This window comes from Rhinoderma darwinii, chromosome 11 (assembly GCF_050947455.1).
Source record: "Rhinoderma darwinii isolate aRhiDar2 chromosome 11, aRhiDar2.hap1, whole genome shotgun sequence".
In the NCBI taxonomy this organism is placed as follows: Eukaryota; Metazoa; Chordata; class Amphibia; order Anura; family Rhinodermatidae; genus Rhinoderma; species Rhinoderma darwinii.
The window spans coordinates 18,002,279-18,023,514 of record NC_134697.1 but is presented as its reverse complement, the minus strand read 5'-3'; the positions used below and the strand labels follow the sequence as shown (position 1 = coordinate 18,023,514).

Here is a 21,236-nt window from a genome sequence, read left to right as displayed (position 1 = left end):
ATACACACACACACACACACACACACACACACACACACACACACACACACACACTCATTCATACACACACACACACACACACACACACACACACACACACACACACACACACACACACACACACTCACTCATTCATACATACATACATACACACATACATACACATTGACATGCATAAACACGTGTGTGTGTGTGTGTGTGTGTGTATATATATATATATATATATATATATATATATATATATATATAGACATACACACATTCATACATACATACACACACACACACACACACACACACACACATTCATACATACAGTGACATACAGACATACATACACACACACACACACACACACACACACGCACACACGTTGACATACATACACACACACACATACACACACACACACACACACACACACATACATACATACATACATACATACATACATACACACACATTGACATGCATAAACACATATACATACACATACACACATTCAGACATACAGACATACACACACACACACACATTCATACATACATTGACATACATACACACATACACACACATTCATACATACATACATTTACATACATACATACATACATACATACACACACCCACATACATACATACATACATACATACATACATACATACATACATACATACACCATACATACATACATACATACATACATACATACATACATACATACATACATACACCTATACACACACAGTGTATTCTGAAACTCTTCTGACCCTTTTACTTTTATCACATTTTGTTATGTTGAGGCCTTGTGCTAAAGTAAAATAAAATTTACGTTTTCCCCCAATAGAGGGGGTCGATTTCACTCATCTGCCCGATTTAGGGTTCCTTCCTCTGTTAGCAACAGCAGAGATGCCCTGATTGGAACAATGGATGAAGATTGCCAAAACTGGACAACCACTTTAATTAATCTCCTCTACTTAGATATTGTGGTCTCCACTTCTAGGTACAGACAGATTGGTTTTCTCTGCAGAACACATTAAAGGTGTGTCTGCCTTGGACAATAACTTTCTGTGAGAAGGGACCCCCGAAAAAAAGCCGATCCCTCAGGGCACAGCTGCTGGGATCCCTAGCAATCAGATCTGCGGGGAAAGCAGCCAGCAAGTATTCAACTACCCTGCAGCACCACCACAGGGAAAATAAAGCATTACATGGTGCCCATTGAAATCAAACGACTGCAATGTAGTGTTTGGACGTGCCGGGTCCCCCAGAACAAGAGACACTCTTTCTAAACTATACATATCTTTTATCTGGTATTTTGACAGGATTCTGTTGACAGAAATCATGAAGTGCCACATTTGTTGGCTGTAGGTCAGGTGCCATGTGAGGACACTTTATTACTGCCTTCACGTTACACAGCAGTGTTGGATGCCACGTTTGTTGTCCATGATTTTGCAAACCCTCCATCAGCGGCAAAGTCTAATTATACATCTTATCTCACAGGAAAAGCCTGTGGTCGGGAAGAGCTAAGTGTCTAAATCCTGCTTCAAATGACTGCTATTCTTCTGGGCAGTCAGTCCTATGTAATTTACTCTTGTCCTAATGTTTTTCCTTTAAGCCTTTCTTGGAAGTTGGACGTGTTCTTGGTGTTTCTATGTCTTATTGTCACGCTTTATTCAGCTAGAACATGCTGGGAGTATTTTGGTCTCCTACATGAATAACAGACGCTGGGTCACAACTCTTCATGGGAGTTATTATAGCACCCATAAGGGTAGTCACCCAGCTTTCCATAGATCCCAAATTCCATGTCAGTCGATGCTTTTACCTGGTGCTATGTCTGTGTTCACACAGTAGCAGTTTTGGTGAGAGCCTGTAAACCTCCTGCTACACAGTTGAGATACAGCTGCTCTCTATTCTTTATACATAGTAGCTGTTTAGTTCGCGAAGACCTGAATCCGTCAGTCCCACGAACCTGACGGGTTCAGTGTCAGCGGGTGACGCAGAATCCACCTGTAATCAGTTATGAACTTAGATGTGGTGGATACTACGTGATCCTGACTGGATGCCGCTTTCACTGAGCCCGTCAGTCCCGCAGACCTGACGGGAAGAGGATTTGGCGAACAATACAGCTGCTCTGTATACAGGATACAAAGCAGCTGTATCTCAAAAAGTAAAAATAATTTTTAATTTCTAAAGCTGCACCAATCACACTGACCTTTTTTATTAAAAAAAAATAAATCCCTTTCAAAGGTTTACATAGCCTTTAAAGGCCACGTTTCTTTCTGTCACCACTAGGGGGTAAGGGTCCTTATACACGGCCCGATACAGACCATGAAAATGAGCGCCGAGATGGCTCGTTGATTGGCACTCGTTTGCTTCTTTCACAAGGAGCAATGATCGGTTATGTGCAGATGTAGCCACGTTTATCTTGACTCTACTATGTGATATTACACAACAAAAGCCGCGGAAAATGTCAAGTTAAAGTTTTTTGACACTGTGTATTTAATGCTTTAAAAGATAAAGATGGCTACATCTGTATGGGGATGAGTGATCGTTACTACGACATTTCCTTTGTCGGTGGCGCATCTCCCTGTTTATACAAGGAGATGTCCTGCCATCTAGCGACCATTTTATTGACCGCGTAAACGTGCGGATCACCCGATGAACGAGCAATGGCCTGTGTAAAAGGACCTTTAGGCCTCATGCACACTTCCGTGTGCCGTTGAACGGCCGCTAATGACGGTTCCGTGACTCACAGACCGCACACAGATGGCTTTCGTGTGCAGCCCGTTATTTCACGGACCAAATCAATGCAAAGGCCGAGACTGTTCCGGCAAAAACGGGCAGGAGTAGGACCTGCACTTCTTTTGATGGAACGGCCGCACGGTTCCGTTAAAACAACGAAAGTGTGCATTGTCCCGTTGAAATGAATGTGTCCGGGTGCTATCGGTTAAAACAACGGACAGCACCCTGACGAAAAGTGGGCATGAGGCGTAAGTGGTACTGGCTGTTATCCTTTGAATAACGCCGGCCCTGTGCCCCCTTGACTCCTCGGGCCCCGCAGTGGTAGTTCCGCCACCTGTACGAGGATGTGAAGCTGCTTTTGTTTTATCTGGCGCCGCTGCTGTCCTCCTGGTTCTTCTTCCTTTCCCTCTTGACACCGGGCAGCATGTTCTTAGCGTGTTGCAGTAAACGGTCATTGTGTGACTACAGTCGGTCGGAATGAAGATTATTTTTCTGCAGTCTGGGTGGAAGTGGCTGCCAAGCACTGAGTAAGCAGAAAGCAGAGGATGTACGTTTTCAACACTGTAGCAGGAGACAGGTCAATTTCTGTCTTGCAGGAGATAACTCTGAGCGAGACTGGAACATTAATTATCTGAGCAAACCTCAGAATTGTTCTCCCGACAAATAGATTTGGCTTCATCGCAGGTCTCTCATCTTCAATTCACGCTATCTGCGTGAGAATTTATAATAAAGCTCCCGGCTGAAAACTGAAAATGTGGAGAACTTGAACCCTGATTTAGTTCACCGGCCTCCGTTTTCTCTATTTTCAAACCTGAATCGCAAGGTTTTCCGTGTTTTTTTTTCTTCTGCATGAATTCCAGTCGTCTCGTTTTCATATTGTGAAAATGTCGCATTTAGCGCTTGAAGTGGAATATTTTCTCATAGATCTGAACACTAAAGCTTAATCATTGCATTATGAAAAGTTCTGCAACGTTCTAATATACTTTATGCATCGATTTTCTCGCCGTTTTCAAGTTCTCTGCTTGCCGTCAGGGAAAGGGAACATGCTAAACCAATACCTAGGATTTAGACTGGTTTTAGAAAGTCGTAATGCAGTCATATTTTAACATCTGTATTGCTGCCTAAACACCTGGATCCCCCTAACATAGATCTACTAAACCAAAAATAAATCATATCGGGTCCTGGTGTTATGTCAGAGATATGGATGCTAAAGTGCAGCTATATAATGGCCGTCTGTGAGAAGTATTCGGTCTGTACTTTCAGCCTCTGGAAGTAAACCTGAATGTTTTCATTTACTGACAACAAGCAGAGATCTGGAAAATGGTGAAGAATAGAAAAAAAGTATGTATACATGAAGCCTTACACTGTGTAAAGCAGCTTCATGCTGATAGGACAGCATCAGAGGCTGTGTGGTAGCTCCACCTCAGGAGAATCGCTGCTGTTACCTCCCAGTTGTCTAATAAAGTCTCATTTACATATTTAGAAAAAAAGCTCATAAGTTTTAAAATAAACTATTTGGGACACCATTTTCACTAGTATTATCAGTGTGCTCACGCCTATCATACTAGCTAAGAGATAGGGCATTACTAAACTAGTGACAGCCTCTTTAAGATTGGCCCACCCCATACACCGATCCTGAGTTAGGGGGATCCTTGTATGTGGAGAGGCAAGGCTAAAGAAAAGATTTCCTGACTTCACATGCCGCACTTCTCTAATAGCCCACTTGCGACCCACCATCGATGAGCTTAGAAATCTCAGTACCGTGGTGGTCTGTCTTCTGTGCTCCTCCTTCCTGAAGCCCCCTACCAACTCGAGCAGCCAGGCTCCTATATACAGATCCACGGCCTCCAGCTCCGCTACTGGGGGCTCCACAGTCGAGAAACAGCGCGACCTCCAGTTAACAAGAAGGATGAAATCCATCTCTGTGATATAGTCAATTAAAAACATCCTCTAGTTATATATACACACTTGAGCTTTGTATGATTGTATTATTTTTCATAACTCTGACAATATTATGAGGGTTGTGTATGGCGGTATTATTTAGGCGGTGTATGGCGGTATTATTTAGGCTGTGTATGGCGGTATTCATTAGGCTGTGTATGGCAGTATTCTTTAGGCTGTGTATGGCGGCATTCTTTAGGCTGTGTATGGCGGTATTCTTTAGGCTGTGTATGGCGGCATTATTTAGGCGGTGTATGGCGGCATTATTTAGGCGGTGTATTGCGTCATTATTTAAGCGTGTATGGCGGTATTATTTAGGCGGTGTATGGCGGTATTATTTAGGTGGTGTATGGCGGTATTATTTAGGCTGTGTATGGCGGTATTATTTAGGCTGTGTATGGCGGTATTCTTTAGGCTGTGTATGGCGGTATTCTTTAGGCTGTGTATGGCGTCATTATTTAGGCGGTGTATGGCGTCATTAATTAGGCGGTGTATGGCGTCATTATTTAGGCGTGTATGGCGGTATTATTTAGGCGGTGTATGGCAGTATTATTTAGGCGGTGTATGGCGGTATTATTTAGGCGGTGTATGGCGGTATTATTTAGGCGTGTATGGCGTCATTAATTAGGCGGTGTATGGCGTCATTATTTAGGCGTGTATGGCGGTATTATTTAGGCGGTGTATGGCGGTATTATTTAGGCGGTGTATGGCGGTATTATTTAGGCGGTGTATGGCGGTATTATTTAGGCGGTGTATGGCGGTATTATTTAGGCGTGTATGGCCGTATTTAAGCGGTGTATGGCAGTATTACGTGGGCTATAAATAGTGGTGTAAGGTAGTGGAGGGTGGGACAAAATAGTGTCATACCCCGTAGGTATGTTGCAAAGAAATATGAAATGAAGCAGGACTTTGAGTGCCAAACTTTTACTTGCACTTTAAAATACATACAAATCTTTCCGACGCCAATGGTGCACACGGCACAGAGAATAGTTACAGTTCTTCCCACTTTGGTAGGCACAGACTTGGTTATAGATCAGGCTGGCAAGATGGCTGGCTTGTTCAGACGATCTGCAGACACAGGGCCAGGGGCGCCCCTCCTTGATACAAGGGCTATCTGCTTGGGCCAAAAGGGCTTTGAGTTGGGGGCTGCTACTGTGTACTTCAGGCTTAGCGCCTTTTGAGATGGTGGCTGCTGACTGCAATGTGAACAGGCTTTGTAAGCCTCAACATGGACCAACTCTTCCCTTAGTCTTGTACTACTGCTGTGCACTGACCGGTACACCTCTCTGTCTTTAGGCCACATTTCTGCTACGTCCCATTCACCGCTACCCATCCAGCTATCTGTACAGTGGGGACTAACAGGCCACACATGCCCATACAGTTGAGCCAAACACACCACCCCTCTGCCACCACCCTGTTACAGAGTGATATATGCAGCCTTGGTATGGCTTCTGGGCTTTGCTGTGTAGACTGGGAAAAGGTGAGCAGAGTCATCTCATCATTTGAGGGTGGGCAATTTAGTAACGGTTTTATTGTACTGCAGAAGGCTTTGATATTGCAGGGTAGTAATATTATACACACAGATAAGGCTCTGTATGCATCTCCCCTGATACTCCTTGTACTGCAAGACTTCTTGAAGGCATTGATATTCTATGATATGTCAATTAATTCCCATTCATTTCAGCTGCCATACAGCACCCACACTGTCTCTACAGACAATACAGGGGGATATTATATATCTCCAATATGGTTGCCCACAGGTAGGTTTTTATAAATAAAATAAAAAAAATGCTGCAACATTTTAAAAAAACAAACAAAAAAAAAACATTCCTCTTCTATAGACTTAGATCTAATGAATGACACTAAAATCAAATACACAAGACTTTCCCTTTAAACTCCTAAAACACAGATCAGCCTAGATATGCCGTGATACATTGCCCACTCACGTATCACTGGATAGGTGCGGAAGTGGTAATAGTGGCCAAATTGGTAGTCCCCCAGCTTCTTCAGAAATAACATAAAAAAAATAGTTGAGTAAAGTTTTTGAAAAATCGACAAAAGAAAATTAATGATGGGTATTTGGAATTTTTATTTTTTTGCTGCTTTAAAAAACCGTAACTAGCTGCCGACCATTACCATATAGTTCTACCTTATTATCTCAGAAATGCCCTTTTTGCAAATGGTATTTTTGCTAAATTAAATTGACCTTATTGTGGCGTCTCTTCTCAGGACGGCCACACAGAACACCGTTCATTGATGCCTATGACAGGTTATGCACTCGCGCTATTGCCAGAATCTACTCTGCCATTTTCAATAGCCCATACAAAAGTGCAGCTAAATATCAAAGCATTATAATAACACAAAGAGTAATACTGACCATTGTATGGGATTGTGTGACAATTGCCACTTGCCGGATACTTTGTGACCTTTTAGACTCCGTAGCAGAATTAAGTTAATGGGTCCGCTGTCCATATTTAGCAAGGTGTCATTAGTAGACCGAGAGCGGACTGGTCTGTTATTTAGAGGAGTGCTTTTGGCAAATCCTAAGTGAAGTATATGGTTAGCTGTAATTGTATGTATTTCCCCCACCACAATGTGTATGTTCTTTAAATGGCTGTACGGACAATTGTTCTCCGTGGTTTATAAGGACAGACTGAGGTCTTTGGTGTGATTTTGATCATAAAAGGTAAATGACCATGTAGCTAAGTGTTACCCATTGTGTCCATTGTTAAATCTGGTCTAGAATTTTTCATCAAATTTTAAAGCTATGGGATTTTGCAGTAAGTGACCTGCAACCTGTGGTTCTCCAAGCTGTTGAAGCAGGCTGTCAGAACATGATGGGAGTTGGAGTTTGACTACAGCTGACAAATCACAGGTTGCAGATCAATAATAGATCGCCTTATCCAAAGAAATTAAAGTTCTATGTATGTAATAGAAAATATATGAAATGATTAAACTTTTAGAAAGATCATTATCTATCTATCTATCTATCTATCTATCTATCTATCTATCTATCTATCTATCTATCTATCTATCTATCTATCTATCTATCTATCTATCTAATAGGCAGCACTCCGCAGTAAATGTGAAAAAAAGGGTACTTTTTGTAAAGGATCTGCCAGGCACAGCTTCGGGGTTAACTTCCATAGGTAATCAGACTTCACCTGAGTCTATCTCTCTGAGACTGACTCCAGCTTCCACCACTCAGGCTGGCAGGCTTAGGAGTGGGAGAGCCTATCGCAGCCTGGCCAGACTCAGCTAGCTCCCGCCCTCTGTCTATTTATACCTGCTTTTCCTGTTCCTCCTTGCTTGTGATTCTTTCCGTGTGGTTTCCTGGCCCAGCTACAGCTCCTACTATTTGATCCTGCTCCATACTGACCCTGGCTTTCTGACTACTCTTCGGCTCTGCGTTTGGTACCTCGTGCTCTCCTGGTTTGACTTGGCTCGTTCACACTCTGTTGCTCACGGTGTTCCCGTGGGCAACTGCCCCTTTCCCTTTGCTTTTTATTCCCTTGTATGTTTGTCTCGTGCACATACTGAGCGTAGGGACCGCCGCCCAGTTGTACCCCGTCGCCTAGGGCGGGTCGTTGCAAGTAGGCAGGGACAGAGTGGCGGGTAGATTAGGGCTCACTTGTCCGTTTCCCTAACCCTATCATTACACTTTTATTGCCCCCTGTGCAACGTTTCAGCTCTGTCCTCTAGAGCCTTTCTCAAGCAAATAACATGTGATACATTCCAAGTATATAACATAGTGACAATCAAATAAGTGTAATCAAGTATAATCAGATAAAAAGTATATAACAGCATCACAAAAGTAGTACAATAAATAAGTAGTAAAAAGTGACACATCAGAATTAAACATATAGTGTCAAAGTAAGATGGATAAACAACAGTCAATGTGTATATATATCACAACACAGTTAAAGTATCTAATTAAGAGCAGTGTTCACATGTGTGTGAATCATGTGTGTGACTTAAAAACAAATTAAAATCGAAAATCACCTCATAGGACGTGGTATCACGGCGCCGCCATAGCGGTTAGCGAAAAAGACGCCACTGCGCATGCATGGAATATTGCCATGTTCCAAATACTACGGATATCCGGTATGCATTCGCGCATGCGCAATGAAGCGCAGACGCGATGCGGCCATCTTTGAATAGGGAAAAGTTACGTTCCTTAAGGGATATTTTAATAAGGTATGTATATAATTATCAAATAGCCAAATTATGCCATAATTGGGACCAATCAGAGGCAAGGCTTTATCCAAAGAGAGTGAAAATACATTGCAGTGCCTATACAGGCAAATGTCCCTACAAGGCATCCAAAAGGAGAGAGGCATAAACGCAGCCGTACAGCCTTATTCACATCAGAGTTTAGATTCTGTTATTAAAAACGGAGTTCAAAGGGTGGCCGGGGGCCATTCTATAAATGCCCATCCCCACTCAAATAGTAGGTAAACAAACGCAATATGGACATATCATATGCCCTTTTGCCGTATTGTTCCCCCTAACTCCTATATACGTTTATTGTGGAATCAAAGAAAATGCCCCATATACGTCTTTACCTCTCAATCCTATAGACACTATTGGTCTGCATGTTGTACACCCTCTAGAGATATAATGGCATACTAAATGTTCCAATATATTTTAATCAAAATATTATGATATGATATCCGTAAGAATGAAAATTGCAAAAATTCCGCAAAAATTTTTTTTAATTATAGGAATATATATATATATATATATACACAGAAAAGTCCGTGATGTTCTTCATCTGTAGAGGTGATCTTCGAACAAATTCAAAAGCGTTCTAGAGAAAAAGAGAAGAGTAAATATTAATATTTCAAAAGGGTAATATAACCTATGAATAGACATGTTAATAATTACTGATAATGATATCAAGCGTATTACGACAATGGGGCATGGTGGAAAGAGGAAGGAAAATCTCTTCACATTATTCCGCTTAATGCAAAATCGACATTAAGCCCATTTGGTGGACTGCCGGTAGTGCGTCACATGGAACGCATCCCCGGAACGCAGTACAGCCGCGCATGCGCAAATGGCTCCTTTCGTCACAGCGCATATTATAGCAGGACAGAATAACATTCAAGTGCGGGAATTACCCGGCAATGAATATTTTGATATAAATACCCTGCCACCGATGTGTATGTATAATTATATGTCTATATCTAATTCTAAGACTCAATATGGAGTCTAGAAAAAAAGGGGCCACGGACTATAACATAAGTAGGGGAAATGGCTGTATCCAAATAGGACGAACAACCATATATCCTAAAACAAAGGTTAAAGTGGTATATCCCACCCGTCTATGTATTTACATAGGACCCTATAGATATTAGTTATAGAGCAAGACATGTATAAAGGTAGGGGAATCATATATAAGTTCAAAGTGCCATATAAACTTTATTCCAAATCTTTTCACAGAGAGCATGGATTATACAAATATGTAAATAGTAAATAGTCTATAGAACATAACTAGCTGAAAAAACATAGCCTCTGCTCCCATGTTGTACATCCCTTCATATGGATCAGTATCTGTAATAAAGAAGAAAAATGTCATAGTGAAAAAATGGATATATATATAAAAATATGAAATTACAATTCAAATCTAGGGTTACGTGAATTAAAAAACAATAGAATACTGGATACAAATGATCTTTAGTATACTAAAAAACAACAACCTACCTATACTCAAGAAAATGCAGCAAACTCATGGACTATCAAATATGTGGGAAATATGTGTAATCCACATTGAGCCCCTTTGGGGCCATGGTTTCAAGAGTGAATATCCACTCAAGTTCTTTTCGTTTGAGTGCCAATTCTCTATCACCTCCTCGTCTATGTTGGGGAACGGAGTCAATAATTTGGGATACATTATGTTTACAATCTATAAAGTGTCTAGATACTGGTAGATCTCTTCTCTTGGTTTTAATACTAGATTTATGATTCCTCATTCTGAGAGTTACTTCGGTTGTGGTCTCACCCACATAATATAAACCGCAAGGGCAACTCAATAAATAAATTGCAAAGGTAGTTTTACAAGTATAGAAACCCTGAATTTTGAAAGTTTTTCCAGTTTGTGGATGACAGAAACTATCTCCTTTGATCATATGATTACACATGTTACATCCCAAACAGGGAAAGCATCCACGTTTTGGAAGGGCTAAAGTGCTTTGTGACATTTTAATTTTTGATCCAATATTTGATCCCCTTCATTAGGATATGATATCACTGAATAGGGTAATTATAGTATTACCTGTGTTATATACACATTTGTATCTGATACTGAGAGATGTTGCACTGAAATAAATGCACTGGTCACTTTAATATATGTTTTCACTAATTGTATGAACATACTTTATATATGGATTCATTTTTTTATGCGCATTATGTAATTGCACTGTTTACGGTGTACTCTGTGTATCCTCCTATATATATGTGGTATTATACACTGTTTGAATTAGCTTGAGAAAGGTTCAGGTGTGAACCGAAACGTTGCTCATTCTTCCACCTGGTGGTGAATAAACCAACATCTCCCTAACGCTGAAGTCCTGGTGCTGTTGCTTGTTATCTTTCTTTGGTATTCCAGTCTTAGGCCTCATTCACACGGCAGGTTTTCCCGGCCGGGTGCCGGCCGTTCATAAATCGGCCGGCACCCGGCTGCATTAGGAATAATAGACCCCTTATGGGGCTATTCACACGACCGATTTTTTGACGGCCGGGAAAACCGGCCGTCAAAAAATAGGAAATGCTCTATCTTCGGCCGGGTACCCGGCCGCCCGGCTCTCATAGAAGTCTATGGGGCCGGGTAATACACGGCCATCACCGGGATGTGTCCCGAGTGATGGCCGGGTTTTACGGCGCTTACGCTCTATCTCCTCCTCCTCACAGCGCAGAGTGCATGTGAGGAGGAGGAGTTGATGTCATTCGGACGAATGGCATCGCTGTACACTGTGTGGCAGGGCCGGCGTGTACAGCAGGTGGAAGGGAGCACTGCGCTGGCTCCCTTCCCCTGCTTGTTAAAAGCGCCCTGGCCCGGCGACACCTTCGATGGCGCCGCTAGCAGCTGCTGCTGCTGCGGCTGCTACTACTGTAGCGACGCCACTATAGCAGAGCGGGGAGGTATCTCCCTGCTCTGCTATGTGCTAGCCGCACTTTAGCTCCTTGAAGGAGCGGAATCCCCGTGTTTTCGGGGATTCCGCTCCTGGACAGAGCGCTTGATGTCTCTGTCCATATCTGGGCAGTGACATCAGGGGAAACTCCTGAAGCGGAATCCCCGAACACATGGGGATTCCCCTTCAGGAGTTGCCGCTGATGTCACTGTCCAGATCTGCCCGGCACGGATGCAAAACTTAATGCAAACCGGCCGGGCAAAATGGCCGATTTTACCGGTCGACACTCGGGCTCGGGAACGACCCGGTCGTGTGAATCCCGCCTTAGGAGTTGATTCGTCCTTCTACTGGTAACGTGCACATGGCCTGATGTTCCGTCTGCATTGAGTGCTGTGTTTTCCTCTACTCTATATATATATATATAATCTCATTACATACTTTATTTACGCCCGAATAATTGACACTAATTGGCTTTAATGCAAAGTCTGTATGTCGGACTGAATTGGATTTACAATACAGCATCACAAATAGTCTAGCTCCAGGATAAACCAGATATTTTTTTTTGGTGCTAGAAAAGTTGCTATAGAAACTTGAAACTGGAGCAGAGAAGAAGAACCATCTGGTCACAGGTTATTTTTTTTTCTTGCTTGGATACAGAAATTGTTCAGTAAGCAGTTTTTCTCGGTCTCTCAGCGGGGCCATGGTTGACAATGTCTTTGCTTATATTAGGAAGGTTTTTATCTAGCTGAGCAGCTTAATAATATACATAAATATTTAAGTAAATACTCAAAATATCACCTGTTGGTATGAGAGGAATTGTGAACTTAAATGGGTATTTTTTCTCATCTAAGACCATTAAGGCATATCTAAGGGATATGCCATCCATGTCTGATAGATGTGGCTCTGGTACCTGCACCTATCTTAAGAACAAGGGTCACCCAATGCCCGTGTTGCCTGGTTAGACAGTCGCTGACCGCCGAATGCAGGCGGAAAGTCATTGGAGAGGTGGCCGCCCATGTGAGCGGCTTTCTACGTTTATTCCTAAGGGAGTTACAGAAACAGCTGAGCCTGGAGATAGGTGCGGGTACCAGAGACGGGACCAGAATCTATTAGATATTTATGGCATATCCTGTGGATATGCTATAAATGTCTTAGATGGGAATATCCCTTTAAAGTGAATTTCCACCTTTTATCACCATGTCATTTTTAGGTCCAACAATCTGCGCTGATTAATTTAATATATATTTATAGCATACAGAGCTCCAAATTCCCTGTATAGACATATAGTTAAATTATAAAATTCTGTCTCCCTGCAGCCACCACTAGAGGGAGCTTACTGCATACTATTTTATTATTGACTTCCATGTATAAAGAGTAGGCAGTGAGCTCTTGTGCTCCCTCTAGTGGAAGCTGCAGGCGGTTAGAATTGTATCATTTAACCCAGTGAGTATGCAGGGGATTTAGAGTGGTTTCAGAAAAAAGAAGCTCTGATTGATAGAATGAAAGTGCACTTTCTGGGGGATAAAAAGATGGTGCAATAACAGATCTCACCAATTCTGCAGAGCCAAGTGGGAAAGTAGTGGCAAGAATTAATAGTGTACTACCTGTTCTTGAGAGAGTGCAGACTGTGACTACATACGTCCAGACTCAAACACAAGAGTTTACCTTGTTCACATGTACCACATAAATTCTAATGTACTGCAAGACATTCTTTCCTTAGCCAATAAAGACCGGGCTGTCCCCTTTCTGGCACCTATTGAAGGGGATGTGATGGCATGAACCATCCCCAGTCCTACTATCGTTTAGAAAATGGTCTTACCAGGTTCTGGTCCTCTGTTGGGCCAGTCTGACCCTGAATGCCAATACTTAAAGGAAATGTATCATTAAAAAATTAGGTATCATTTAAATTACTTTCACATAGTGTCACACATTTTTGGTGGCGTTTTTAAAAAATTGCATATAAAAATGGCGTTTTAAAAAATCTGAAATATTGCAGTTTTCTCACACTGGCTATTAGAGCAGTCACCAAAAGCTGATATTTTCTGTTCACTGTAGCTCACTTTTCAGCTTTGCTGTACATACAGGCACAGTATGAGCAGAGTCATCTCATTATCATTAGAGGGTGGGCGAGTTAATGACCGCTCTATTGTATTACCGGAAGCCTAGATAAGGCAGGATAGTAACACTATATACTTTATACATAATACATTCCCTTTAACCTAAAGTATTTACAGTCTCCAATTGTTGTGCAGTTTGATGCAGTCTTGTGTTTGCTGTTTTCAGCCATTTTAGAATAGGGAGCTGCAGACTCAACAGGATGATTAACAGGGATTCCAGAAAAATCCCTGCCCCCATATGAACTACTTTTATCTCCCATATTTGTAGTTTTCAGGCCCTCCTGATACACTGACATGATACCAGCAGCTAAGAACAACTTTACTACATCCGATTAATAAGAGATTTCTTCTGTACAGATTTATGCAGTAATATCACTTTAATCTGTGGTTTCCGTGTCTGTCAGGAACAATTAACATTTAACATTCTCATCATTGAAAGTAAACTAAATATCACAAGTCTTAAATATTAATGCACATTTAATTAAAAGTTTAGGGTAAGCAAAATATTTATTGATGCTTTAATTAACAGGATATTTTCTAACTCTATGTGGATGTTCTGTAGCTGTAAATAAGCCGGCTATGAGCATAAATTATGTATTTTGGTGTTTTCAGTGGTGCCACTGATGGGAAGTGTCCAAATAATGTCAACCAGGCGCACGTGAACCTAGCGGTGCCAATCTGCGCCTAGCTACGGTGTACTGAAGCCGCACAGTAGCCTCGTGCTGGTGGATCAGTATGAGGGGGCAACAAAGATTACACTTCTAGGGCAGGTGGATTTCCACACAGTGAGCAGGAAAGCGTCTGGCACTTATTGGGCAGTGCCGCTGGCACTTATGAATACTCTGTGGCACTTCTCCTTCTATAGAGTATTCATATCTCCATATATACGGCAGCAGATGGTGCCTTTACGGCAGCACACAGAGGTAGTGCAGCTACATACTTGGGAGCCTTATGGCCTCAATGCAGTATAAGACGGGCACCGTGCACATGGGGCCTAAGTCTCATTAAGATTGCTAATTTTTTTTCAATTGGGAATGGGAAACCTGTGATTGCTTTGTGATTATGACACCTATCGTGATGGTTGGCGGACATGACGAGATCTTATTTAGCGATAGTGGATATTTTTGTTGTTTCCACCCTTCCTGCACTGATCCTTTTCATTTCTACTTTATAAAGCAGCGGACACCAATCTCTAATCTGCTTTTTAATGGAACTATAAGGATCAGTTCACACTGCGGATTTTGCCTGGCAGGTCCCGCCACAAAATCCACTGCAGAGTTATTCCTGTCGGCAGGAAGATTCCGCCTCCCGTTGGCTTCAATGGGAGGTTCAGGCGGAATCCGCTAGATCGGGCAGGACGCTTAGTTTTCCCACCAGCTGAAGAAATCCGCTAGCAGGAAAAAGAAGCGTCTAACTCCCATTGAAATGAATGGGAGGTGGAATTTTGTAACAGTTTCTGCCGCAAAAATTTCTCCATGTGAACAGGGCCTAAAAGTTTAGCTTATTCGCCTTGGTTTTGGTGTGTCGGGATATTCTCCAGTTAGCTCCCGTAGTTCTCTTCAGACTCGTTATGAGCATCTTCTATGTAAAGATCCATCCTTTAGTCTCCTGAAAATGGTACATTGAAAGAGCAAAGTAACTCTAGGATAATAGAGCAAATAGATATCATAGGGACTGTACTTGGCATCACCCTACTATAAGGTCTCACTCTGGAAGACTCAACACTCAAATTCCTCCTCTGTGAGAGTGGAGAGCTGCTGCAAGGAGTGGATGGGCACCATGTAATTCCACATTTCCCCTGCAGTGGCCGCTGTAGGGGAATTGTTCAGTCTCCTGCAGTTTCCCCACTGATCGCCAGGGACTTTAGCTGCTGGACTCTTGTGAATTAACTAATCGTCCATGGGTCCTCATTCAGAAAAGGGGGTCCGGATGGGCAAACGCTTTAAGGTAGACAGAGGCAGGAAGACCCATCATCTCAATCTTCTTTATAGGAGGGACCTAAAACAAGCCAGTGTAGCATTGAGAGGCAGTGCATTGTGTAGCAAGCAGAACTTCTTGTGACCACTGCACGAAATTCAGCTACATGTACTAAAATGATGGTCACCCAGACAGGAAAACAGTTCACACCGCCTACAAGTACACTAACGGTAATCTGCACAAAGAGGAATTAAACAATTACATCAATATATATTTATTATTACAGGAAACTCTGGAATATGAAGATTAAGGGTCCAAAATCCAGGTTAGTGGAAACTTTTATTCCATAGGTAAATCAAATGAAGGTATCTAATCTATGCCAAGCATAATCATAAAAATATAATCCCAATCATTTATAAATCTGATCTAGGAATAAATACATGCATATCAATATTGACCATTTTCCAGGTCTTTGCTGTCAGTGAATTGAAACATTTTTTTTATTTTTTTTGCCGTTAGTGGCTGACAAAGGGTAATTACCTAGTTTTACCTACACAGCTGAGGGTTCCTTACAATGTATCAGTGTAGGTGAGCTTCTGTGAGCAAACAGCTAAAATTACGGAGTTTGTTTTAATTACGCTTAGGCCTCATGCACACATCCGTTGCCTGTCATATGGCCGCTATTGACAGATCCGTGGAACACTGACCACACATGGATGATTCCGTGTGCTATCCGTCGTTTCAACTGACCAAATAAATTGAATGGCCGAGCCAGGACAGGAGTAGGACCTGTTCTAATTTTGTCGGAACGGCCACACGGTTCCATTAAAAGAACAGAAGTGTGCATGTACCCCATAGAAATGAATGTGTCAGTGTGCGATCGGTTAAAAAAACGGATAGCACCCTGAAGAAAATAAACGAAAGTGGGCATGAGGCCTTAGCATCACTGGTACGTTGTAACAAACTGAAACTGTGTTAAAGGACGGTCTGTACAGTGATCCACTTCTATACTCAGGGAGGATGTTTATTTACTAACAGCAAGCAGAGATCTTGAAAATGGTAAGCATTCCATTAATTTTTTTTGTCTTTGCCATTCTGAAGGTAAGGACGTGACATCTACTTTACTGAGCAGCGGACTAATCATATCTGCTGTATATCTCTCAGGTTAAAGATGCTGAGTCAGAAGAAAATGTTCTGGATTCACAGAGTCAGCTGCTCCGGATCAGAACCGCATCTAGCAAACTGCAAAGTCCAGGTTTCTCCAAAGCCGTTTAAGCCCGCGTGCAGGAATGGGGTGCACGCTATAGTGAAGTGTGTGGCAGCTCCCAACTCTGGAATTGGAAGCACAAATAACTTCAAGAAGGCATATAAGACTATGGTAAGTTCTCTCGCATACAAACCTTTATAAGTCGTCCTCATTTTACTATATATATATTATTGAGACAATTTGGGATACATTATAACTTATACAGAGCTTGAAAAAAATGCTACAAAAACACCACAAACCAGAACGCTGTGTATGTAGCTTTTCTCATGCTTTACTATCTACTTTGACCCCTTAGTGACCGCGGATACGCCTTTTCACGGTGGTCATTAAGGGACCTTAGTCTAGGCCGCCTCCGCCTATACAGGACAGCCTAATCTAAGTCCTGCACGGGTGTCCTGTGCAGGCTGGAGCTGGTTCTCCGCTGTCGTTAGCGACCGCTGCATCTGAATAGTTTATAGAGGGATGGGGCTCCCCCTGTCACCCATCGGCGGCCCGTAATTGCGATCGCAGGCCGCTGATGTGTTGCCATGGCAGCCGGGTGGCCTAACAAAGGCCCCCAGGCCTTCCCTGGCTATATGCCTATTAGGTTGTGCTAGAGGCATGGCTTAATAGATGCCTGTCAGTTTTATACTGACGGGTAGTAATGCTTTGGTACACTAAGTATACCAAAGCATTATATAAGCGATCAAATGATCACATAGCGAAGTCCCTAGTGGGACTGAAAAAATAATTAACGTGAAAAAAGTGTTTTTGTTTAGTAAAAGTGTAAAAAAGAAACAAAAACTACACCTATATGGTATCGCCGCAATCATAATGACCCAAAAAATAGTTAGCATATTTTTTAAACCGCAAGGTGAACACCGTAAAAACAGACCCGCAAAATTGCTATTTTCTTCCACCCCCCCAACAAAAACAAAATAAAGGTTATCAACCCCAAAATGGTAGCAATGAAGTCCCGCAAGAAACAAGGCCTCATATGGCGACATTAACGGAAAATAAAGTTATGGCTCTAGGAAATCGGGGATACAAAATTAAATAATTTTAGTTCAAAAGTGTTTTTATTCTGCAAAAGTAGTAAAACATAAAAAAAACTGTACATATGTGGTATCGTCGTAATCGTACCGACCCATAGAATAAAGTTAGCATGATATTTATGCCACACAGTGAACTATGTAAATTTAAAGTGCATAGAACAATGGCTACATTTCTGTATGTATGTGTGTGTGTGTGTGTGTGTGTGTGTGTGTGTGTATATATATATATATATATATATATATATATATATATCCCCCACAAAACAAATTCTATATGCCCCAAAACGGTGCCAATGAAACATACAACTCCTCCTGCAAAAAAAACAAGTCTTCATACAGCCATGTCGACGGGAAAATAAAAAAGTTATAGCTCTTTGAATGTGACGATGGATAAAAATATAAAAATTGCTTGGTGATTAAGGCCCAGAATACATGCAGGAGGAAGGGGTTAAAGAAACATCTGGCCGCAGCGTTTTTAAGCAAAAAAAAAACAAAACAGCAAATGCAAATCTGTGCAGTGAAAAACGTAACTGGAAACACGAGTAAATGTTGTGTGTGAATCCAGCCTTATGTTGCATGGGGTTTATGGGAACTGAACTGCAATGAACATGGACTCTCCAGTTCTATAATATAGACACTTCGCTGTCTAAAGAACCGAGTTCTTGGACATTATATAATGATATATGTAACACCGCGTTTCGGAGAGTCATAATTGGGACATTTACATAAACCTCAACTCTATGGCCCAAACCTGGTATTTGCAGAGCCTTAGAAAATTGCAGCCCATCCTAATTCTAACCTCTGCAGCACTATTTTGTAGTTGTTTAGGAGAATTGTACACGTATGACTATGGTCCAGTATGGATCTGAGGACAGTATAGGATAGAGGAGGAGACGCTGAACTCGGGGATATATAGTTTTCTATGATTTCATTCAGTGTTTTCCTGTAAAAAGATGTTTAACTGCTGCCAGGTCTCATAAAAAAAGCCTGTGAGTCTTGCTTGCCCCGCCCACACACAGTGATTGACCGTTCTCTCTATCCAATCACTGCATCTGGGTGGGGGGAAGCAGCAGGACTCACAGGCTTTCTCGGAGTCTTGGCAGCATTTACACAGTTCTTTATATAAAAATACAAAATGTAATTGTGGAAAACTATATATCGCCGAGCTCAGCATCTCCCCCTCTATCGTATGCTGCCCTCAGATTGGAGACCTGACAGATCCCCTTTAAATATATATGTTCTCATGAGTATTAATCTTTTTGTCCTCAGGAGCCCCTTGTTAGATTGAGGTCCGGGCCCCATGCTGGCGAGGGCAGAGTGGAGGTATTAAAAAATGGCAAATGGGGAACAGTATGTGACGATAAGTGGAATCTCCTGTCGGCAAGCGTTGTGTGTCGGGAGCTTGGTTATGGATCTGCTAAAGAGGCCATTTTAGGAGCCCAGTTGGGACAAGGTGAGAATACAATTTTAGAATAATTATAATATTTCTTATTAACGCACTCCCAATGAAACTTTAATCCAGCCTGTTCAACAGTAATGAATTAGTAGTAAAACTTTTATGATCGAATAATTATAATACTAACATTACACTTGTTACAGCAACCCAGTAATTATACGGTAAGCTGTAAACTATTAGACTTGGCAGTGGATGTGAGAAGCAGAAATATCGCTGTTTGTTAAATGACTCTATGCAAATGTTTATTAAAAAAAAAAAAATCTAACACCAATAAGACTTATTTCTTCAGAGCCGTTTCCTTGAGAAAGTGGTTTTTAATCAAATCACATTTCAACCATAAATTTTTCTTTTTACTTGGAAGTGTTTTCCATGCACGAGGCTTTTATCTTCACAGTGTTTATTATCTGTTTTGTAGCTGCCATTTTTTCTCGTTATCCCTGTGTTACAAGAAAGGCCTGCAATTTATTTGTGCCGGGGGTGAATTAGAAATAGCAGCAAATTATTCAATAGAACTTATTGTCTCTATTTTAGTCACTGTATCCGATAGAAGAGGCTGCAATAAAACATATATTTCTGGGTAGTCCTTAAAAAAGTGGCTGTACCGGCAAAGTATCTCACACTTCTGTCCTTGCAATGACTGATGTCAACGTTGACTTGATAAGTAAAAGATATTGAACATCTCTGTGCTATGGAACTTGCCAAGATCGTGGAACCTCGAGTGAGTCTAGATCTAAGGGAGCCTCCCGTTATGCACCCTTAACCCCTGCATGTCAGTAAGGACTTTCCCCGGTCAGATCCCCTGCAATAGACATTTTTGTGGCAGATGTGCTGTTACAAATCATGAACTGAGCGAATGATTTTTATTGCTCACACTTACTGGTTGTTGTTTCTGAGACTTAAGGAGGATGTTCTTTGCTGAGCTATTCAAGGCCCATATGCTGTTCTTGCACAGAGGCCCTCTACTGTCTGTATGCGCCCCTGTGCGTAGGTCAGGATAGCCAAGAGTTAATATCAGGAAGGCGATCGGAAGTACCAGGGAAGATCCCAGACATCGGCAGAGGCTTAGCGGACAAGGGGGTCAGTGGCCCTGGGCCCACTGAGATGGTGGGGCCAAGGGGTGGCATGTCTTGGTTTCAACTGTATCTGTGTCATCAGGTCATAGATACAGTTTAATCCAATGCTCGAGCATGGAGCCGTCAGCTCCTTGCTCCAGCATTCACTGTGTAATGCAGTCCGTGAGCGGGTCGGCAGAGACAGGCGCGATACTGAGCACAGACCGAAGAAGCAGAGTGATTTCCTCCACTTGTCGTGGGAACGGGGTTAGGTGAGTATTTATTTTATTATTTTTATTACTCACTGTGGGGGCAGCTATGGGAGCATTATACTGGTTGTGGAGGCAGCTGTGAGGGCATTATACTGTGTAGGGGCAGCAATGTGGCATTATACTGTGTAGGGTCAGCTATGGGGCATTATACTATGTGGAGGCACTATAGGGGCATTTTACTATATGGGGGCACTATAGAGGCATTATATTGTGTGTTTGGAGAGTCACTATAGGTGCATTATACTGTGTGTGGGCCATTGAGGGGGCATTATACTGTGTGGGGAGGCACTAAACCATGAATGGT

General features: G+C 42.0%; 1 protein-coding gene across 1 annotated transcript in view; it reads left to right on the top strand.

Annotated features, from left to right (window-relative positions):
* The window catches only part of LOXL4 (lysyl oxidase like 4), a 57,751-nt gene that overhangs the window by 8,345 nt on the left and 28,170 nt on the right, over positions 1–21,236 (top strand). Inside the window, exons 4-6 of the mRNA XM_075842370.1 lie at positions 16,138–16,176; positions 17,016–17,229; positions 19,422–19,605. Coding sequence (XP_075698485.1) covers positions 16,138–16,176; positions 17,016–17,229; positions 19,422–19,605 — 437 coding nt within the window. The remainder of the gene's footprint in view (positions 1–16,137; positions 16,177–17,015; positions 17,230–19,421; positions 19,606–21,236) is intronic.